The sequence below is a fragment of the Elaeis guineensis genome, chromosome 14 (assembly GCF_000442705.2).
Source record: "Elaeis guineensis isolate ETL-2024a chromosome 14, EG11, whole genome shotgun sequence".
In the NCBI taxonomy this organism is placed as follows: domain Eukaryota; kingdom Viridiplantae; phylum Streptophyta; class Magnoliopsida; order Arecales; family Arecaceae; genus Elaeis; species Elaeis guineensis.
Genome location: NC_026006.2, coordinates 59,200,033 through 59,219,185, shown reverse-complemented (window position 1 = coordinate 59,219,185; position 19,153 = coordinate 59,200,033). Strand labels below are relative to the sequence as shown.

At 37.7% G+C, this 19,153-nt stretch overlaps 2 protein-coding genes across 4 annotated transcripts; both read right to left on the bottom strand.

The window, feature by feature from the left end:
- Window positions 1–1,640: 1,640 nt before the first annotated feature.
- On the bottom strand, window positions 1,641–6,355 carry LOC105057445 (uncharacterized). Of its 3 annotated transcripts, none has more exons than XM_073248426.1 (5): window positions 5,365–6,355; window positions 3,346–3,853; window positions 2,860–3,104; window positions 2,042–2,284; window positions 1,641–1,932 (listed from the first exon to the last, which is right to left on the bottom strand). In XM_073248426.1, exons 2-4 carry the CDS (start codon window positions 3,792–3,794, stop codon window positions 2,043–2,045), a joined length of 936 nt encoding a protein of 311 aa, XP_073104527.1. In that variant the 5' UTR covers window positions 3,795–3,853; window positions 5,365–6,355; the 3' UTR covers window positions 1,641–1,932; window position 2,042. The 3 variants fall into 3 exon arrangements, with proteins under 3 accessions (XP_073104527.1, XP_073104525.1, XP_073104526.1); XM_073248424.1 differs by having other exon boundaries at window positions 2,035–2,284; window positions 5,365–6,354; XM_073248425.1 differs by lacking the exon at window positions 1,641–1,932 and having other exon boundaries at window positions 1,934–2,284; window positions 3,346–3,843.
- Window positions 6,356–15,984: 9,629 nt separating this feature from the next.
- On the bottom strand, window positions 15,985–16,840 carry LOC105057446 (uncharacterized). Its single transcript, XM_010940055.4, has 2 exons — window positions 16,671–16,840; window positions 15,985–16,593 (listed from the first exon to the last, which is right to left on the bottom strand). Exons 1-2 carry the CDS (start codon window positions 16,752–16,754, stop codon window positions 16,144–16,146), a joined length of 534 nt encoding a protein of 177 aa, XP_010938357.1. The 5' UTR covers window positions 16,755–16,840; the 3' UTR covers window positions 15,985–16,143.
- Between the last annotated feature and the right edge of the window lie 2,313 nt (window positions 16,841–19,153).

The following is a 19,153-nucleotide window of genomic DNA, read 5'->3' as shown; positions in this document are numbered from 1 at the left end:
CATTTATAGGTGATTTGGCTAAATTGATGCAATTAGTCTGATTGAACTTGATCCGATGTAAGCCAAATCTGTCTAACCCGATTTTGATCTGAAGCTTTAAAAATTAAGGTACAGCTGGGTTTGGATAAAGGAGACGAGGTTAAAGATTAGGTGGGGTTGGATTCTGGATTAAGGTCTCAAAATATCTGGTTAGACCTAGCTGACCACCAACCTGACCTAGCCTGCCCAGTTTCCACCTCTACTCCAAAGGCTGGGATGACCCCTGCATCAGATCCCCAAATGAAATACAAAAGCATAAGCTGATAGATGTATGGACCCACGAGTATATAAGCACTATTGGAGTCCTTAACTTATCTAATATGGAATCAGCCCTCAACAGCTACCATCTCAATTCTCTAGTATGTGGAGGGTTTCTGGAGCTTGGCTTAGCAACCATTGTGCTTCACCACATCTCCTGGCCCTCCTGCTACCCTGTTGATTTATTCTGCTCGTGCCCGGCGTGTTTCTTTTAATCATTTTTTTTATTTTTTAACCGAGGGGGAAGGTTAATGTTCGTCCTTGCTACCAAGGAATAAATTATTGACTTTGTGCTGTTCTAGGCCCTGAGGCGTAGGTTCTAAGCTCAGCATCGCTGGGCACCCTTTTATAGATGTTGTTTATCATGTTATCCTATACTGTTTGTACCAAGCTAGAAGTTACTGTTATTCTCCCAGCTATTGTTTTTATTGCAATCTCATGATGAGGTCCTATGCATGTTTTTTTCAGTCGTTGGTTTGTGATTATAGACGATCAGTTGGGTGGTTGGGCAAAGGATGACGATAGTCTTGCTCTAAAAATAAGCAAGCAAAGGAAAGCAAGGGTCTGATTTACCCTAGAGTCCGGTTTAATGAACTAATCCAGAAAGCAACAGGATAAATGGAAAAACAAGGGATAGGAACAAACCTAGCACCAAACCAGTTAGACACAAGATGCTAGTGGGAATGAAGGAGATGACTCGTCCATGCGTAGAATGGGACAAAACAAATAGCGTAAAAAGTACCGAGACTTTTCACCGTTAGGTGCATCGGCATGATAAATTAATGTCCTTAAAAGCTCCGTGAGCCAAACGATTTGTACCGCGGAGCATGTCGATCAAAAGCTAACGCGCTATTCCGAAGGATACCAGCGTTTCAAAGTTCAATTTCCAACCTGCAATGTTGGAACTACGATAGAATAGCTTTAAAACTTCTGGATCGAGTTTAGAAACCTCACCTTATTATATGGGAATTGCATGGGAGACAGAGGTATTCGAACAGACGAACGAAGGGGAGGTTCAAGAATAAAGCTCCCTTGCACGCTTATGACGCATCTGATTTTACCAAGTAGGTGCAAAACAAAGGTTAAATTTTCTCAGATTTCCCTTTCGTAAGTGCAAGTTAATTTTTCTATAAAAAAAAACTCTGGAAACCTTTCGATATTCCTTTTTTCCTCCTAAAACCCACAGGAGAAAATTTGTGTTTGAGAAAAAACACGTCTCCAAGCTCTTGTAGTGGAAGAAAATTAAACCCAGAGTACGCTAGCAATTTTTACGTTAAAGATTCATGTTAAAAAAAAAAAAAAATGGAGCTTCAGGTGATACAAATGCTACACATGCTGCAATGTAGAAACAACTCTTGTTCAATCAACCATTACCTAAATTTCGCACCATCAATTTGGTCATTGTAACGAACCTTGGCCTGACCCTTGCTCAAAATAGTAATAATTAGATTAAGGCTTATTAGGCCATTAACATTTTCTGTGTTTCGGACCTGCGGACAATTTGTAGACAATGTTCCTCGAACGGCTATTAATGACAGCCAGTCCACCACGTCCTCTGTTGGACGCTTCAAGCTGTTGGCATCGCTGTTTTAATGATTTGCAGTGTATGCAAAGCCCCACCTTCCACAAGAGTGCCTGATAACAAACGGTTCTCTATTACCTTGATGTCAGGCAACAGATATAATGCATGACATAGCTTAGACAAGTGAGTAATAATAGTTATATCAACTGACCCACCTACTACATCAGATACATGCAAGTCTCGCAAATGTCAAATATCCAGTATGTCCTCTTGCCTCACTGCATGGCCTAACCATGACAGCAGTAGTAGTTTGCTCCACATTTCCATTGTTTCCTTCACCTGACAAACGTTGCCTTCTCTTGCGAGGGAAAGGCCCCACAGGAGAACCCTCGCCACCTCCATTTCCATCCATTCTTACCTCTTTGATTTCGTAAGTCCGAAGAAGCACCTCAAATGTCCTTACATCTGCAAGATGCAGAGCAAAAATTTATCAATTTTTAAAAGCATGTCTATCATCTCCCTAAGGGCCACAAACAATAGATCAGTGAACTTGCACCAGTTGGGTCATGAAAGCTTTGCTAAGACCAGAATGCTTGAGAATTTGAAGAGGGTCGCATCCCTAAGAATTGAAGTTCGTGACGCAATATCATCTGGAAACTTTGAAACTGCAAGTTTCTTCTGTTTCTTTTTCTTTTCTTTTCTTTCTTTTCTTTTTTTTTGTTTTTTTTTTTTTTGTTGGTGGGGGGGGGGGGGGAGGGAGGTGGGGTGGTGGTGGTGCTGGAATTGGGGGATTGCATGATTCTTCAAAATTAAATGAGCTATTTTACAAATCTAGAAGAAATATGGCTAAGTCAGGGAAATGACAGTATGGTTGAGCTCAAAGGCTGGAGAACTAGCTAAGCAAAGAATCGAGCATAATGGACAAACTGCATTCAAGCTCCACCGTAATCAAAAGCAGGCATGTGGTTCACTCCTGGAAAGGTGCAAAGGTAAATTGCTACATAGATCTTGTATCACAGAGAGAGAGAGAGAGAGAGAACCTGTAAAATTTGATTTTAAAGCCTCGCATGAGTGCTGCACTTGCTCTATGCATGGAGAAAATGAGCATAATACACCATCCTGCTTCAACATTCTTCCAGCGGATGGCATTGCCAACCAAGGCTGGGGGAGGTCAAGGAACACCGAGTCAGCAGACCCACAGAACTCCTCAGGAAATCCTTCCCCTTGAATGTCTCGGACAGTCACTGTAATCAAGCTGCTCAACCCATTTCTTTTGAAGTCTTCCCTGTGAAGATGAAGAGGCCAAAATTACATTTGTTAAAATGATCTAGAATTAAATATGTTTTTACTGAAGAGTATATACAAGCAGGAGGTTAGAGAGAAACCTGCAAGTTGCAACCATGAGACAGTTTCTATGTAACAAATAAGTCTTTCATCATACATGATGACATTGTCTAATGGAATCATTAAACTAGCAGTAAGATAATGATCTTCTCATCATGCATTGCCAGGATTAGATGACCTACCTAGCCAAATTTGCCCTTTGCTCATGAAAATCGAATGTGTAAACATGGCCAGAAGGAGCAACAGCTCTGGCAAGAGAGGTTGTTAAAGAACCACTTCCTGTGCCAGACTCAAGAACCAAACAACCAGGCACAATTTCCAGGTAGGATAACACAAAGCTAATATCAGGAAGATATAAAATCTGAGTCCTGTGGCTCAGGACCAGGGTCCATAACTCAGGAGTTGGGGCTAAAAGGTAAACAAAACCACCCTTGTTGCTCAGCACCTTGGACCCAAAAGGCTTTCCTATCCAGTCTGAATGTTTAAAAACACCAAATCTATTCTGGAACACTGAATCCTTCTGTAGTTTGATGGCCTTCATGTTATCATGTCTCTCATATACAATAACCAAATCCCCTTCACAAATATGCCGCTCAAAGCTGTTCCTCTTCGATGGATCAATCGGCAACATCCTTGCAATCACAAATAAAAGAGAACACTCTGCCCTAATATGATCATACCTGCAATGAACTAAATAGGATGTGGAAACATAGTAGCCAGTAATTACCCATGTAAATGAAAACCAAATGTTGTAATAAAAACATAGCTCTAGAAGCAGCAATAGACATATAACTGAAGGGACAATAGGGAATATGTAAAAAGTTATATCATCAGAATTTAATTACTACTAATAGGGTCAAGCAATCCACCTTCCAATAGAAGTTTTACTTCAAATTTCTATATTCTTTCATGTCTAAAATTTTCTATCTTTTTTTCTGAAAACCAATGCCATTGAGTTTTTTCCATACAAGCCTAGAATATATATATATATATATATATATATATATATATAAAAATATATATATATATAATATATATATATATATATATATATAATATATATACATACATACATACATACATACATATACATATACATACATACATACATACATACATACACATACATATATATATATAAACATATATATATAAACTCACAATGGCATCAGAAGTAAATTCTTGTGCATGCTCAGGCTAAGTCATTCTCGGCAATGTTGCGGTACAACTTGATAAGAGAGGTCCTATAACTTCTAGATGATGCTCAATGTGATGGAGAATACATGATCATTGATGACATTCAAGAGAGATTGCAGAAGAATTCATAAGTACTGTAAATCATGAATATGGTTATGGCGTACAGAATTAGCATGGTGAATGAAATGGCAGTTATTCACTTAAAATAAGCCAAATGGAATGCATGAGTATCTTAATTTATTCGGTCAAGAAGTCTATCTTGTGGCAAAACTTCAATTACAATCTTTATACAAATGAATTGCAATTATGTTTAAGCTGTTATCCAGCTTTGTCCAGGCATCCAATGATTCTGACCCTTCAAATATCTACGACATCCAACTAAGGGATGCTGCACAGATGGGTGATATTGAAGATACTTAAATATATCTGAATTGTTCACTAGTGTAAAATCACTCATAAATTTCTCTGTTTTTATGACTCAGAATCCGGTTATTTAATCTGTCAACCTACTTGACGTTAGCCTCATGATTATCAGCTTTAAAGATGTAGCAGAACAGAATTTAAAACATTCTAGCATTCTCTCTATTGCTTCAATCTAGATTATAAGCATCTCCCCACAAAGAGTTGGGGCATTAAAACAGTTGATCACCCAAAGTTCCCTAAGCAAATGATGTGATATGAACTGAAGGCCATCTAACGAGAGATGACCAAGGGTGTCAGGGAGAAAAGATTGAGAAGAACATACAAAGAGAACCTCCTATCAGGGCACGTAGATGAGGGTTCACTTTAAAAACTTTTGGCTAGGTGATAATCTTTTTTACAGCTTAGGAACTCGCTATATGGTTGGGATGGGAGGCTTGGAGTGGCCGAACAGGGAAGCCGAGACCATCGCTGGGGTTTTGCCTTGGGTATTTCCTTTCTTTTTTTCCGTTCTCGGGAGTCTCGATCGGGTGGGAGGCTTTGAGAGAAGATAGGGAGAGAGAGAGGGTCGAATGGAAGCTTACCTGAAAGAGACGAGGATGTAGATCGCCGTAGAGCAAAGCACCTGAGGGAGATCGGAGAGGAAGATCGACACCGGTGACGATGGGGAGGAAGGCGACGGAAGACTGGTAGGAGGTGGCGCCCAGGAGCGCAGGAAGTCGGAGATCTATGGGAAGGACACCGATGCCGGTGATGATGGGGAGGAAGGTGACAGTGGAGACCGGCGGGCGGTGGCGGCCTGATAGAGATCGGGAGAGGAATTTCGTAAGTTTTTTTTGGGAAGAAAGTTACGGTTAGGGTTAGGGTTAGTGTTTGGGTTAGGGTTTGGATTGGTGGGAGGAAAAGAAAAGGGGACGAAATAGGGTTGTGATAGGGTTACGGTGTCCGCGCCATATCCACCCTTCTCCCCAGCCCGTGGCCCTTTTATTTTTTTCACTGTTTGACACGTGGAGCTTTAGGAAAACCGGATGAAGCCGCGTGGAAGCGCTGCGGTTTTGAAGAAAGCGTGGGAGCGCACTGGCCCATCTCTTCGGCGAAACGCGACTGAGCGACAGAGCCCACTTCTTGCTCCGCCTCCGCCACGGCTGTCATGGCCATCGGCACGGCCACCCCGACCGACAGGCACGCGATCCCTTACGTTGACGACATGATAGCATTCCCCAAGAGCCTCAGGATTCCGAGGGGTTTTCTCGACGAGATGCGGTCAATCCCGATGATGGGGCCGCGAATGTCTAGGAGATTTCCCAACGAGAAGCGGTCGATGCGGACGAGGAGGCCGGAATTCGAGCGCGGGTTCTAGAAGGAGATCGGCAAGGTCGCTGATGGTCGCGAGATCGGGTCTCAAGAGGGCCCAGCAGCGCCTCAGCCCCTCCGACCTCTGAGACTTGGTCCGGAGATAGCGATCCTCGAACTCTATGCGAAGCCTCATCGGTTGCGCCATGGCGAGAGGGGGAAGAGGAAAGGGATGGAATGAGAGGAGATGGGGGAGGAGAGGACACAGCGGTGGCGAGGCCTTTTTGTTGGCCTCAGGTTGCTGCTAAACGTGCGGGGTTATAGCATTCCATGAGGAGGTTTAGTATAAGCCTCGGACGGCATGTTAGTTTTTAAGTCCTCTCATAAATAAGTTTCAGTGAACCAGTTAAATTTTGAAAGACAGAGAAGTATGATGGTACAATTCATCAATTTATATTTATTTTTTTTGAAAAAACAGAATCTTGACTTCTGGAATGGTTTGCCAAATTGAATCCCACAGGTTGATTTTCAAAAATAAAATATTTATTAAATAAATTAATTTGAATAAAATAAACTGCTCAGGATTATTCACTAATAAGACCGACTCCATGATGATTTAAACACAGAGAAGCATCTAAGTTGTCCCAGAAGTGCATGTGAATATTGATATATTATTAATTTTCATAAGTAGATCCCATTATTAGAGTTACATAATTTTTCAATCTTATTTAAAAAAAAACAGTGAAAAAAAAAAGTTCGATGGGCACTTATCTTCCTCCTCGATATATTGAGTTTGAGAGGGATCCAGATGCAAATAGAATTTTTAAATTTTATTTAAGTAAATAAATTTATTAATTTTTTTTATTATTCTTAATTCAGGACTATTGATTCTGGCTCTATTTTCTTGAAAAATTTAGTCTTTGAATTTTTTTATTTTATTAGAAATCAGTTCGGATCTATGACTTTCCGTAATGATTTCTGAGTATATAATTATTTAAAATTTTTATTTAATTTTTAAATATATATATTAAAATGGAGGTTTCTACGTTGACATAGATATGAAACAAGTAAAAAACCTTTGAATGCCTCACCAATCTTTTACTTTATTATTCTTGATCCGTAGACTATTGATTCGACCGGCAATCATCGAATTTTCTTGAGAAACTTAGTCTCTGAGATTATCCTATTTTTCATAATTTTATTGATCTTTTCTAGCACCATCATTGCCGCCAATCATCGATTGAAGTCCCTTGGTTGCACTATTGTGATTTGCTCTTTCGGCCATGAGCACCACCAGTCAGTGGGGCCTTTTTCTGTTTCATGCAAAAATCAAAATCATAAATAAATCATACCTTACACCATTATCTACCAATACGATGATCTCGTAGCTCGTAAAGCATCTGATTTTTCTTTACGAGTGGCTGATCTTCTCTTTTCTCACCCTCCTCTTTAACATGGACGATCGATGGAGAATCATCACACCCTCTGAGAGTTGGCGAAAAGAGATCAGGCTGCCTCTATTTATACCTGCACTTATCTTATCCCATCAAAAGATTTAATCTTAATTAGAGTTGAACTTCCAATCAAAGTCTTATTAAGAATAGATCTCTTTAATTAATTAGGGTCACCTTAATTGATTCAGTACATGTGACTGATCCAAAGAGTTAAATCTGATTAAGTGATAATTAAGCCCACATTAGGAGTCAAATCCAACATTCTCCCACTTGATCTATATTATTACCTAAAAATAACTCTTTGATTTTTCAAAAAAAATTACTTTAAAAAATAAAATATTTTAATTTTCAAAAATAACAGTCCTGAATTAAATTTTGAAGTCATCCGACAAATGTGCACTTATTTTTTAAAAATTTGCCTAATTATCTATTCCTTGAAAGATTTTTATACTTTGATTAAGTAAAAACCATCAATGAAGATCATAGTGGTTATATATCTCAATTGACATACTCCCTTCCATATATTATGATATCAATAATTCTCACTTAGCCCAACTTTATATACTAGAATACATAGGGTATCAAAAATCATAATATCTATAATAATGGTCCCACTATTATGCCTATTTATCTTAATTTTAATAAAAATCAACCATAATGTATACAAACAATAATTAAACAGAAGTAATAGTAGTTACCAAACTATTAAGAGATCTCAAAATAAGTATCTATTATAATTAAATATTTCAATGACAAATGTCCATAGCTTTTACATGCTCTTTGAAAATTTTGGACACTAAACTTTCGTCAAAGGGTCAGCTATTATACAAGCAGTACCAATAAAATCAATAGATATCTGATGACTACTAATTCTCTCATTCACAGCAAGATACTTAACATCAATGTGTTTGTTTGCATTGGTCATCTTGCTACTATTAGAGAAAGAAACTGCAGCAGAATTGTTACAATAAATTCTCAATGGTTTAGAAATAAAATCCATAACTTTGAGCTTGAGATAATTTTTCTCAAGCATAGAGCAGGTAAGAAAGTCTCGTAGTAGCTTATATATTCAGCTTCCATAGTAGAGTAAGCAATAATGCGTTGTTTTATACTCCTCCATAAGATTACTCCACCAGCCAACAAGAAGATGTAACCTGATGTAAATTTTTTATTAGCGAGGAACTAGTATAATCTATATCTGAATAACCGATCACCTTCAACTGATCAGTCATCTTATAAGTGAGCATGTAGTCTTTAATCTCCTGAAGATAGCACATCACCTTCTTAGCAGCTTTTCAGTGGTCCATACCTGGATCACTCTAATATCTACCAGTATTTTTAAAGCAAAACTAATATCAAGATGAGTACATATTGAGCATACATCAGACTACCTACTGCAGATGCATAGGGCATATCCTTTATCCGATTTCTCTCAATCTCGCTGCTGACACATTAAAATTTATTGAATTTATCATCCTTAATAATTGACACTTCACTTGATGAGTAGCTTGACATTCTAAATTTTTTTAAGATTCTGTAATATAATTTTTTTGAGATAAATCAAATAACTCTTATTCCTATCATGATGGATTTTTATACCAAGAACATAAGAAGCATCTTTTATATCTTTCATATCAAAATATTTAGAAAAAAATTTTAATTTCACAGATATATATACATTGATCCATAATATTTTTATTAAATTCGAATGAAGCAATGATATGATTAAATTTTAAGTACTATTATTTGGAAGCTTGTTTAAGATCATATATGATTTCTTTAATTTATATATCAGCCTTTTATTTTCTTGCACTAAAAATCCTTCAAGCTGTTCCATATACACCTCTTCTTTTAAATCTCCATTCAAGAACGTGGTCTTGACATCTATTTGACGTAGCTCTAAATCAAAATAAGCTACTAATGCTATAATGATTCTGAATGAATTCTTTCTAGAATTAGAAAAAAGTATTTCATGATAATCGACGTCTTTTTTTTGAGTGATCTCTTTGCTATAAGTCTAGCTTATATTTTTTGATATTACCTTTGGAATTCTATTTAGTCTTAAAAATTTATTTACAACCTACAGGTTTAAATCCTTCAGCAATTCGATAAGTTTTCAGACTTAATTTTTAATTATGAATTTATCTCATCTTTCATGGCATCTAACCAAAATTTAGAATCATCGCTATACATGGCATTCTTAAATGAGATTGGATCATTTTTCATCCCAACATTATAATCACATTCTTGTAAGTAAATAATATAATCATCTGAAATAGTCGATCTTCTAATTCTAATAGATCTCCGTAATATTTTAGATTCAGTGTTATTATTGTGATTATTTTCAATCGGATCGGGTTCATTGACAGTCTATTCAGGAAGTGATATATCAATTACCTGTTAATGTTCTATAATTTTATGTTGAATAGGTTCATATGAAATATCTATGTAATAGGAAAAGATTTTTTTATTTTCTTTAATATTGCATTATGTGGTTCACTACTTTTATTATTTTCATCATTCTCAATGAACTATCAGTTTTAGTTTCAACAATTCTAGTGTTGTGTGATGGATAATAAAATTTAAAATTTTTTGATTTTTTTTATATCAATAAAATAACAACTAACAGTTCTGGGATCCAATTTTTTTTCTTGTGAGTTATATAGTCGAGCCTCTGCAGGACAACCCCAAATATATAAATCTCTTAAACTTGATTTTCTATCCATCCATAACTCAAAAGGAGTTTTAGAAACGACCTTGCTACATATCTGTTTAGGATATACATAGCGGTTTTCAAGGCTTCTCCCCAAAATTTAAAAATAATGAAGAATTATCGATCATACTTCTCACCATATCCATCAAGTTATGATTACGTCTTTCAGCCACATTATTTTGTTAGAGATTTTTTGGCCTAATATTTTGTGCTATAATGCCATGCTGTTCAAAGAATTTGGCAAAAAAACATCCAAGATTACGATCATATTCATCATATTTATCGTAATATTCACTATTCTTATCAGATTTCACAACCTTAATTTTTATATTTAATTAATTTTTTACTTCAGCTTTGTATATCTTAAAGGCTTTCAAAGCTTCAGACTTTTTATGTAACAAAAAATATAATCATAACATGAGAAATCATCAATAAAGATGATACTTTTATCCTCTAGAATAAGGTATAAAATAGTCATAAATATCGGTATGTATTAATTCTAAAAGTCCTTGATTCTAGTGGTATGTCTTTTATGATTTTAATTTATTTTTTTTAATATAATCGATACATATACCAAAGTCACTAAAATCTAAATTTGGTAAAATATCTTTCTCAATCAATCTAGTCATCTTTTCTTTTGATATGTGACTTAATCATCCATACCACAACATTGAAGAACTCTCATTTATAATACCACATTTTATTCCGATATTGTCATTCAAAATAAGTAAAAATTATTCAAAAGAAGAATCCAAATTTAATTTATATAATTCATTGCATAATGTTTTAGTACCAATTAAAATAAAATTTTTATTAATTTAAAATTTAAATTTATAAAAATAAATAAAAAAACTTTTAAATAAATTTTGATAAAAAAAATTAAATTCTTAGATACTAAAGGAATATAAAAGACATCATGTAGAACTAATTGAAACTTGATATCTATAATAAGTCTGTAGGTCCCAACTGAAATGATCTTGAACTTCATCCGATTTTCATAAAGATCCATCGCTGTCTATCATTTAGCTTCCGACTTGAAAGGAATCTCTACAATAAATTAGAAACATGAATTACAGCATTCGAATCAATCCACAAAGTATTAAAAAGAACATCAAGGAAATTGGTTTTGAAAAAAGTAAGTGATGAGGAAATACTTTTCTTTTCGAATAATTTTTTTCTTTTCTCACAATCTTTCTTGATATGTCCCTCCTTGTTATAGAAGAAATATTTTAATTTGTGCGAATTTTTTTTGGTGGATTGCTGGATCTTTTGTTTTCTTTCTTCACCTTCTTTTTTTTAGGACGCTCCTGCGAAACTACATGAACAACTAGGACCCCCTTCTATTTCAATCTCTCTTCTTCTTATACATACTGGAGATGAGTTCATTCATTGACCGTGATTCCTTATATATGTAGTAAATCTTAAATTGACATGAAAAAAAATTATGAACAAACTGGACAAGGAAGTTTTCAGATACCGTCATACCCAAATTATTTAATTTTCCAACTATATCACATATTTTCATAATATACTTTGCACTCCTGTAAATCCATCATATTTATGGAGGTTAACTTATTCATTAGGATACCAGCTAAGATTTTACTTGATCTGGTAAAATATTGCTCTACAGAGAAAAGGTACTCAGAGGCTAATTCATTATCTGGAGCAGATCTCCTAATATCTCTCGCTATAGAACTGTTAATAATCATGAAAGACAATCTATTAGAATGCTCTCACTTTTCACATAATTCTTTATGATTAGAAGAACTAGTGAGGATAAGTGGATCGGGCTGCTTACGAAGGGCTAAATCTAAATCTAGGCATCCTAAAACAATGAGAAGCTATTCGTGCCAATAGGATAATTCAATCCATTCAGTATGAAAATGTTAGATGCGACGAGAGTGAACAGGGATCATAGTTGTAAGTAAAAAACATGCTCACAATTATGATCATGATACAGATTCTATAACACAATCTTGCTAATAATACTTATTATATAACTATACAATATTTTTGGACAAGAGTCATAGCATATAATAAGTATCGCAACTAATTTAATCATAATTTAAACAAAATAAACAATACCAAAATATGCATCACATAAATCATAACCAACAATAATATAAAATATGTAAGCAAGAACAATAATTATGCCATATGCATATAATTCATATTTAAACTATGACCCATCATATTAGTAGCACTTTCAGTGGTTAACTAACATGATTACAAAAATCTGAGGTTATTCTCACCTTTGGATCTAGAACTCTCCATCTTTATGTAATTCAAGTTAATCAATCTTTTACTATTAATTTTATATCAAATTACGATCATCTTTGAGTCAACTATAATAGATGCACTTTTATGCAATTTCAAAACTATAATAAGAAAGAAAATCATTAGCCCTCGATGACTCAACTATCCAAGATCCATAGAGTGCTCGGATCCTTTGAGGTTACGTGAAAACACACTTGAACATTAAATAGTGAGTAAAATTATAAAATAAATAATAATATTAAATTATTTAAATATTTTATCATATATGATGTTTTGGAAGTCATTACGTGTTCAACGGTTCAAAAATCGTTTAAATCGGATGTAAAACGAAAAAGTTACAGTGATTTTATCAAAAAAAAAAAAAAAAAAAAAAAAAAAAAAAAAAAAAAAAAAAAAAAAAAAAAAAAAACTCAACCATAAATAACAAGAAAAAAAGACTTTTCTGTAAAACTGCAGGCACGTTTCTGTAATTAACTGTTCTTCGGGGTTATATGCAAAAAGGTTTAAAACAAAATCGGATTAACGGGTTCGGGTCTGATCCAAAACCTTAATAGATCAAAACCCGAAACCCGATAGGCTTTAATGGGTTTGAATCTAAGTTGGAACGGGTTTGGATCTGGATCCAATAGGATCAGAAATCCAATACCTCATCTCCTTCTTCCCTGTGTCTTCCTCGATCAAAACCTCAAATCCCCATGGCCGAGCCTCCCCATGTGCCGGACGGGCGGTCGTTCGCTATCCCGACCGTCGGAGAAAGAGGAAGGGAGGGGAAGGACCATGCACCGTTCCCAAGCCTCTCCCTTCATCGCGGCACACGCCGCGGTTTCCTGCGATTGCAAGAGACGTGCGGGCGATGGAGGACCGCCCCGCCGCCGTCACCGGGGAGCAGGAGCTCCCCCTACGCTCGCAATCCCCCGCTGTCATCAGCCGCTGCCCCGTTCGCCAGACGGCGTGGGTCGGCCTATGCGGCCGGCCCCAAACATTTTTTTTTTTCAGTTTCAGAAAGTTAAGAAACTATAATTTAATTTTCTTAAACCTTAATTAATTTAAAAAAAAGTACAAAATCATGATTTTAATTTTCTAAAAAATTATCAAAAAAAATATTTTTTTTTTGCATGAATATGAAGCATGAAACCATGCTCTGATACCACATGTTAGATAATTTAATTTATTAATGTCTGGATCGTACTCCGATATTCATGTAAAAATTAAAATCATAAATAAATCATACCTTGTGCCATTGTCTCACCAATACGTTGATCATGTAGCCCACGGAGTGTCTAATCTTTCTTTGCAGGTAGTTGGTCTTCTCTCTCCTCACCCTCCTCCTTAACGCAGACAATCGATGGAGAATCGTCACGTCCTCTTAAGAGTTAGAGAAAAGAGATCAGGCCACCTCTATTTATACCTATACTTGTTTTATTCCATCAAAAGACTTAATCCTAATTAGAGTTGAACTTCCAGTCTAAGTCTTATCAGGAATATATTTTTTTAATTAATTGGGCTCATTTTAGTTGATTTAGTACATATGACTGATCCAAAGAGTTAAACATGATAATTAGGTCATACATTAAGAGTCAAATCCAACATTAGCGAGATATGTTGGTTATCTCCTATCTTATTTGGAGAGATACGTTTATTATTTTTTTCCTTATCTACTCATGGTTGATTAACATGCAGACTCTGAGATTTCTATAGTTGGTGTAAACCAAGTTAGCTATCATCAATGTCAGATCAAGATTATCTTCTTTATGCATTAGTTTTATCCGAGAAAATTTTTTTTCTATCCATAAATTTTTATAATGTGCCTCATCTATCAAAGTAGTATGTGAATCAGTCATAATGACTGAGATGGATGTTATCTATAATAATTATATAAAAATTAATATTATCATAATAACTATCAAATATATCTTTATTATTTTATCAGAGCTTTACCTTTGATCAGAATCTGGATCAAATAAAATAACTAAACTAAACCTGCATGTTAGCGTGGGCCACGTTCGAATGGGTTTAATCGGACAAATTCGAATAGGGGTGCGGCCATGGCCCTTCCATCACCAACCTACCGGCCTCTCCGAAGTTTCCTGGATGCGCACTGTATGTAGAGCAGATTCCGATAAGGAGTTCTGCCCCTCCATCCGTGGTCCATCCAATGGAGGAGGCATTGAAGGAGGGTGAATGAGTCCCAGTCTGGCCAAACTCGAGCAGGGCAGGACAAAATCGACGTCGCATGTAAACTGTTTGATGAAATACCTGCAATGCAACGATTGACGCATTTGTGCATATTGATCTGTTTGAAGAGGCTCTATTGCTTTGAAACAGCTCTACAAGTTCGATTTGGTACCCAACCATGAAGAGTGCCACTAAAGATTGTATTGGTTATAGCTTTTTTGGACTATATGAGACCATACATTGTTATGTTATTAAGCTTGGCCTAGATTTAGATGTCTACATGATGAATTCATTGTTTGATATGTAACTAATCTTTGAAAACTCGGACATCGCTGCTTTTCAGATAAATGTCTTTGACGGATGTTGTTACTTTAATTACCATGATGGGTCTTCTGTTAGAGCTTCTATGTGCAACTGAAGCTCTAAATCTATGTCCGAATGAGAGCTGAGGGCACTGATCCTTGCATAATAACAATCGCTAATGCGATCACAGTCTGTGCACTTTTGGGAGATTTAAAGACGAGGTCAGCCCATAACTTAGTGATCTATGGATATTGATTGGAGCTTCGCGTCAGGAATTGTCTGATCACGAATACGATCATACGGTGTCTGCTATGATGTCATTTGACCGTATGGAGGATAAGAGTTTGGTATCATGGACGGCAATCATCTCGGATTTTGCTCATAACGGGCAACCAATTGAAGGGCTACCGTTGCTAAAAGTCTGCGACGAACGTCTCATCGTTGGAGGAGAAGTTTGTTCAGCAGTAGAAGTACCGCAGGCCCGCAACCACCAGCATCGCCTCCTACCACGACTCCATCGCCCCTCTTGCCTTCATCTCTACCCGATGGCGCTACAACCTCCCAATCCTTCGCTCGTGCTCGGAGTAGGCGCGCTGACTATGCCGGAGTGCAATGGGAAACGGCCCAAGAGCTTGCAGACGTGACCAAGAGGCCAACAAATGTTCGATCAAATGGTGCTACAGCGGATTCCTGTTTCTTTCATTCATTAGTTTTGGCCTTTTTTGGAGTTTTTGCCGATATTTAGGGTCTTTCGATCCTCCTAACTCATCGGATCCCAACCCGACCCAACTGGTGTTCGCGAGGCCGCGCGTAACGAGAACACACCAATTCGCCAACGTTACCCCGTTGGTTATGCTCACTCGCGGTGACTATATTTTAAACTCACTGCTGTCACCAAAAACCGAAAGAGATCACCCGGAGATTTTGTAAGACACGGCGCGTGCATTTGGAAAGAAAGCACAGCGAAAGCAACACGACAACTCAGAAAATTAAGGGAAAAAGGCACCCTTTTCACCCTCGCACTTTTAAACAAAAACCAAAACCCAGTTACGAGGAGATCAAGCCATGACCCACCATGACATGAACAAGAGAGTGAAGAAATAAAAAGAGCTCAAAACATTCCAGAGAGGAGGAGATCAAGCCGGGACTCAAGTAACGAGGTAGATGGGCATCGGCGTGGGGGCTGCGGAGGCGGAGATCCGGGGGCCGTCGACAAGGTTCAGATCCCGGAGGCAGAGATACGGGATCGGCGCCGCCCCGACCTCCGCCGCCGCCAGCGGCCCTGAGCTCGGCCAGCTGGTGCGGCAGTGGGTACTCGACCCCACGCTCTCCGTCGCGTACAGCGGTCCGGACCCCGCACGGTAAGGATACGAGGGGCGAGTGGAGTGGACCTTCGGGCGGCAAGCTGATCCGGATCCGTGGTCGTCGCCGCCGGCCTTGGCGCGCTTCCAGAAGCGGAGGGCGGACTTCCACCACCAGCGGCGCTTCTTGCGGGCCTTGGAGTCGTCCTTGGAGATGGGCTTCTGGAGCTTGAAGTGGAGCGCATCCAACGACCGCGCCTCGCTCCGCTTCCTGTGCCTCCTCGCCTCCTCCAACACCTTTTAATTCGTGGGAATAAGAAACAAACAAAAGAAAAGGGAGGACAGAATACATGGGGGGTATTTAGGGACGGAACCTGGAGGTAGTCGATCTGGGGATCGAAGCCGTAGTCGCTGTAGTGCTGGGGCTCCGGCATTGGGAATATCGGGGATTTGCTCATCCTTTCTTCTCCTCCTCCTCTCTCTTCTTTCTTTCTTGAGAGAGGATGAGAAGAGTGGAGGAAGTGGGATGGGTCTTCAGCTCCTCTTAACTTCTTTTTCTGGAGCGGGGGCGAGGAGTCCAAAGCCACGGGGAAATGGCCATGGAATTCCAAGAAGGACTATGGTTGTTGGGTTAATTACTGAAGTGCCATTAGCGGTGGAAGGATGCTATTGGTCGGGGGAGCAAGTGACCGTTGCCTTATTTGGTTTGGCGGTCCCGTTCTGGCTGTTTCATAGAATGCACTAGATTAGCCGGTGGGAATCGTTTCTCCTGTCGTAAGGCGGGCCCGAAGGAAAACGCCTTCGTCGAAGGATGATGATGGACGGCAGGGATCGAGGTCTGGTGCGTGGATCCAGGTCCGGCTTTCTCGGTCCGAAAATGACGTGTTGGAGGCTATTGGGACGGTTCGGGTCCGCTTGAGGCCAGGCTGGGTGTTATATATATATATATATATGCACCGGTGGTCACAATATAAGAGCAGTCCAAAAGACAAAATACAAAAGTTCGCACAAAGCCTGTGGCGATCATGGGTCAACATTTTTAAGCTTCAATGGGCTTAAATTTAATAGGTCTCGATCATTTAAATCCCATGATTTTATCCTTTAAAAATATCTCATATGGAAGAAAAATTTCAATCGACTCATAATCGATGTAGGACTAAATAGATCCTCCTCTTACACCATAACACAGCCCCAGTCAAGAGAAAATAGAGGAATAGATTTCAATCTATATAAGTCATACTTTTCTCGACTCATAACTGATGTGGACTAAAGAGTCCTCCTCTCTACACCATAATACAGTCCCCAGTCAAGAAGGAGTATGTGTGGATAGAAGACAATCTTACAGACGGTGCCAATGTTGTGGTCATGGGTCAAGGGATCGAATGATTTGACTTATGACATCTTTAGGCTTCAGTGGTCTTAGGCTTTAATAGACTTTGATCATTTAGAGTCTCACGGTTTTGTCTTTGAAAAACTCTCATGTGGAAGAAAAATTTCAATCTATATAAACCATGCTCCTCTTGTCCCATAACCGATGTGGACTAAAGAGGTCCTCTCTACAACATAATAAAGCAAAAACAAGTCTTGTCATTTTCAGATCCAATCTTCAAAATATTCTGCCACATAAAAAATGATCAATCTACTGCTATTCGTCTTCAATAAATATATCAAACCGATATCAAATTGAAAGATGTAGAGTAGTCCATATATCTTAAAAAATGGATGGCTTTCAACTGCTTCATATTGTTCCAAATATGGCTGATAATAATAGCAAATTTTTTTAATAAAATTTCTCTGTATTTGCAGCTTCTATCTGACAGATAATGTCTGTTCAAATGGTGCCAAATTGGTTCGCTAGGGCTGCAAATGCCTGCTTCGGATCGTTTAAGGTCCAATCCCACGGACTTAAATGGTCATGGGTCAACAACCTCCTTTACTCGTCAACATGGCCACATGTGCTGGTACGGATCCATCCAAATTGGAGGGTAGACAGCTCATTGCATGACCAACAAAATTCCAAGTAAACTCCATAGTAGCCTGGTAGGGGAGAATTTTGTTCAAAATTACATCCTCATTTGCAACTATTTATAATTATTATGGCCAACTATGTTCACAATTATGGTTGACCCTAGACGTAAGTTGGCACCCAATTATTAATTGAATGAGGCCGTGAATTTATGTGTTTTTCTGTAATTGTGTGAGTGAAGCTATGTATGTCATGCTAAAATTAGCTCAAGCAGAGAAAAGACATTGCTCAGCCCATGTCACTAGCAAATGGGGGCATCACTATTGACTCTCTTGAATAAATTAATTGGTGTAAGGCTAGTAGATACGAAGAACTAATATTCCTTATAATCTATAAGACCTCGTACTAACCTTTTGGTTCGTCATGTATTGCAGACTTGCATTCATGTGAACATTAAAGTCAAATTAATAGTGATAAGTGATCTTGTACCGCTTGATCAAAAAGTTGTACGCTTTTGAAAGAAGTTTACATAGTTATTTTTTCTCTCCAAGGGTCGAGCATGCAAGTTAAATATCAGTCTCTCTAACACAATGCCTATTAAATTCTAAATTTATCTGTGTTTTGAGAAAATTTAGGTTTCCTCTGTATTAGCTAGTTTCGGGACAGAAGGTACCTTAGATCATTGAAGTTTTTTTTCATTTAAAAATTGATGCTTGTCCAAATTTGTAGGCACACGTTTTTTTTTTTTTTTTTTGGCTATGTGGATAATTGTTCATGAGAAAAAAATTATGCACACAAGAAGACTCTAAACAAAGTAGCAAATAAGGGATGATGCAAAATTTTTACATACATTTTTTTTTTAGAAGCAAAATTTTTATATACATTGAATAT

Coding starts and splice junctions, on each gene's coding strand:
- LOC105057445 (XM_073248426.1), bottom strand. CDS start 3,794: ATGTTGCCGATTGATCCATCGAAGAGGAACAGCTTTGAGCGGCATATT. Junction 3,105..3,345: donor CAAAGGGCAAATTTGGCTAG/GTAGGTCATCTA, acceptor TCATCTTCACAG/GGAAGACTTCAAAAGAAATG. Junction 2,285..2,859: donor TTTAAAATCAAATTTTACAG/GTTCTCTCTCTC, acceptor TGCATCTTGCAG/ATGTAAGGACATTTGAGGTG.
- LOC105057446 (XM_010940055.4), bottom strand. CDS start 16,754: ATGAGCAAATCCCCGATATTCCCAATGCCGGAGCCCCAGCACTACAGC. Junction 16,594..16,670: donor CCCAGATCGACTACCTCCAG/GTTCCGTCCCTA, acceptor ACGAATTAAAAG/GTGTTGGAGGAGGCGAGGAG.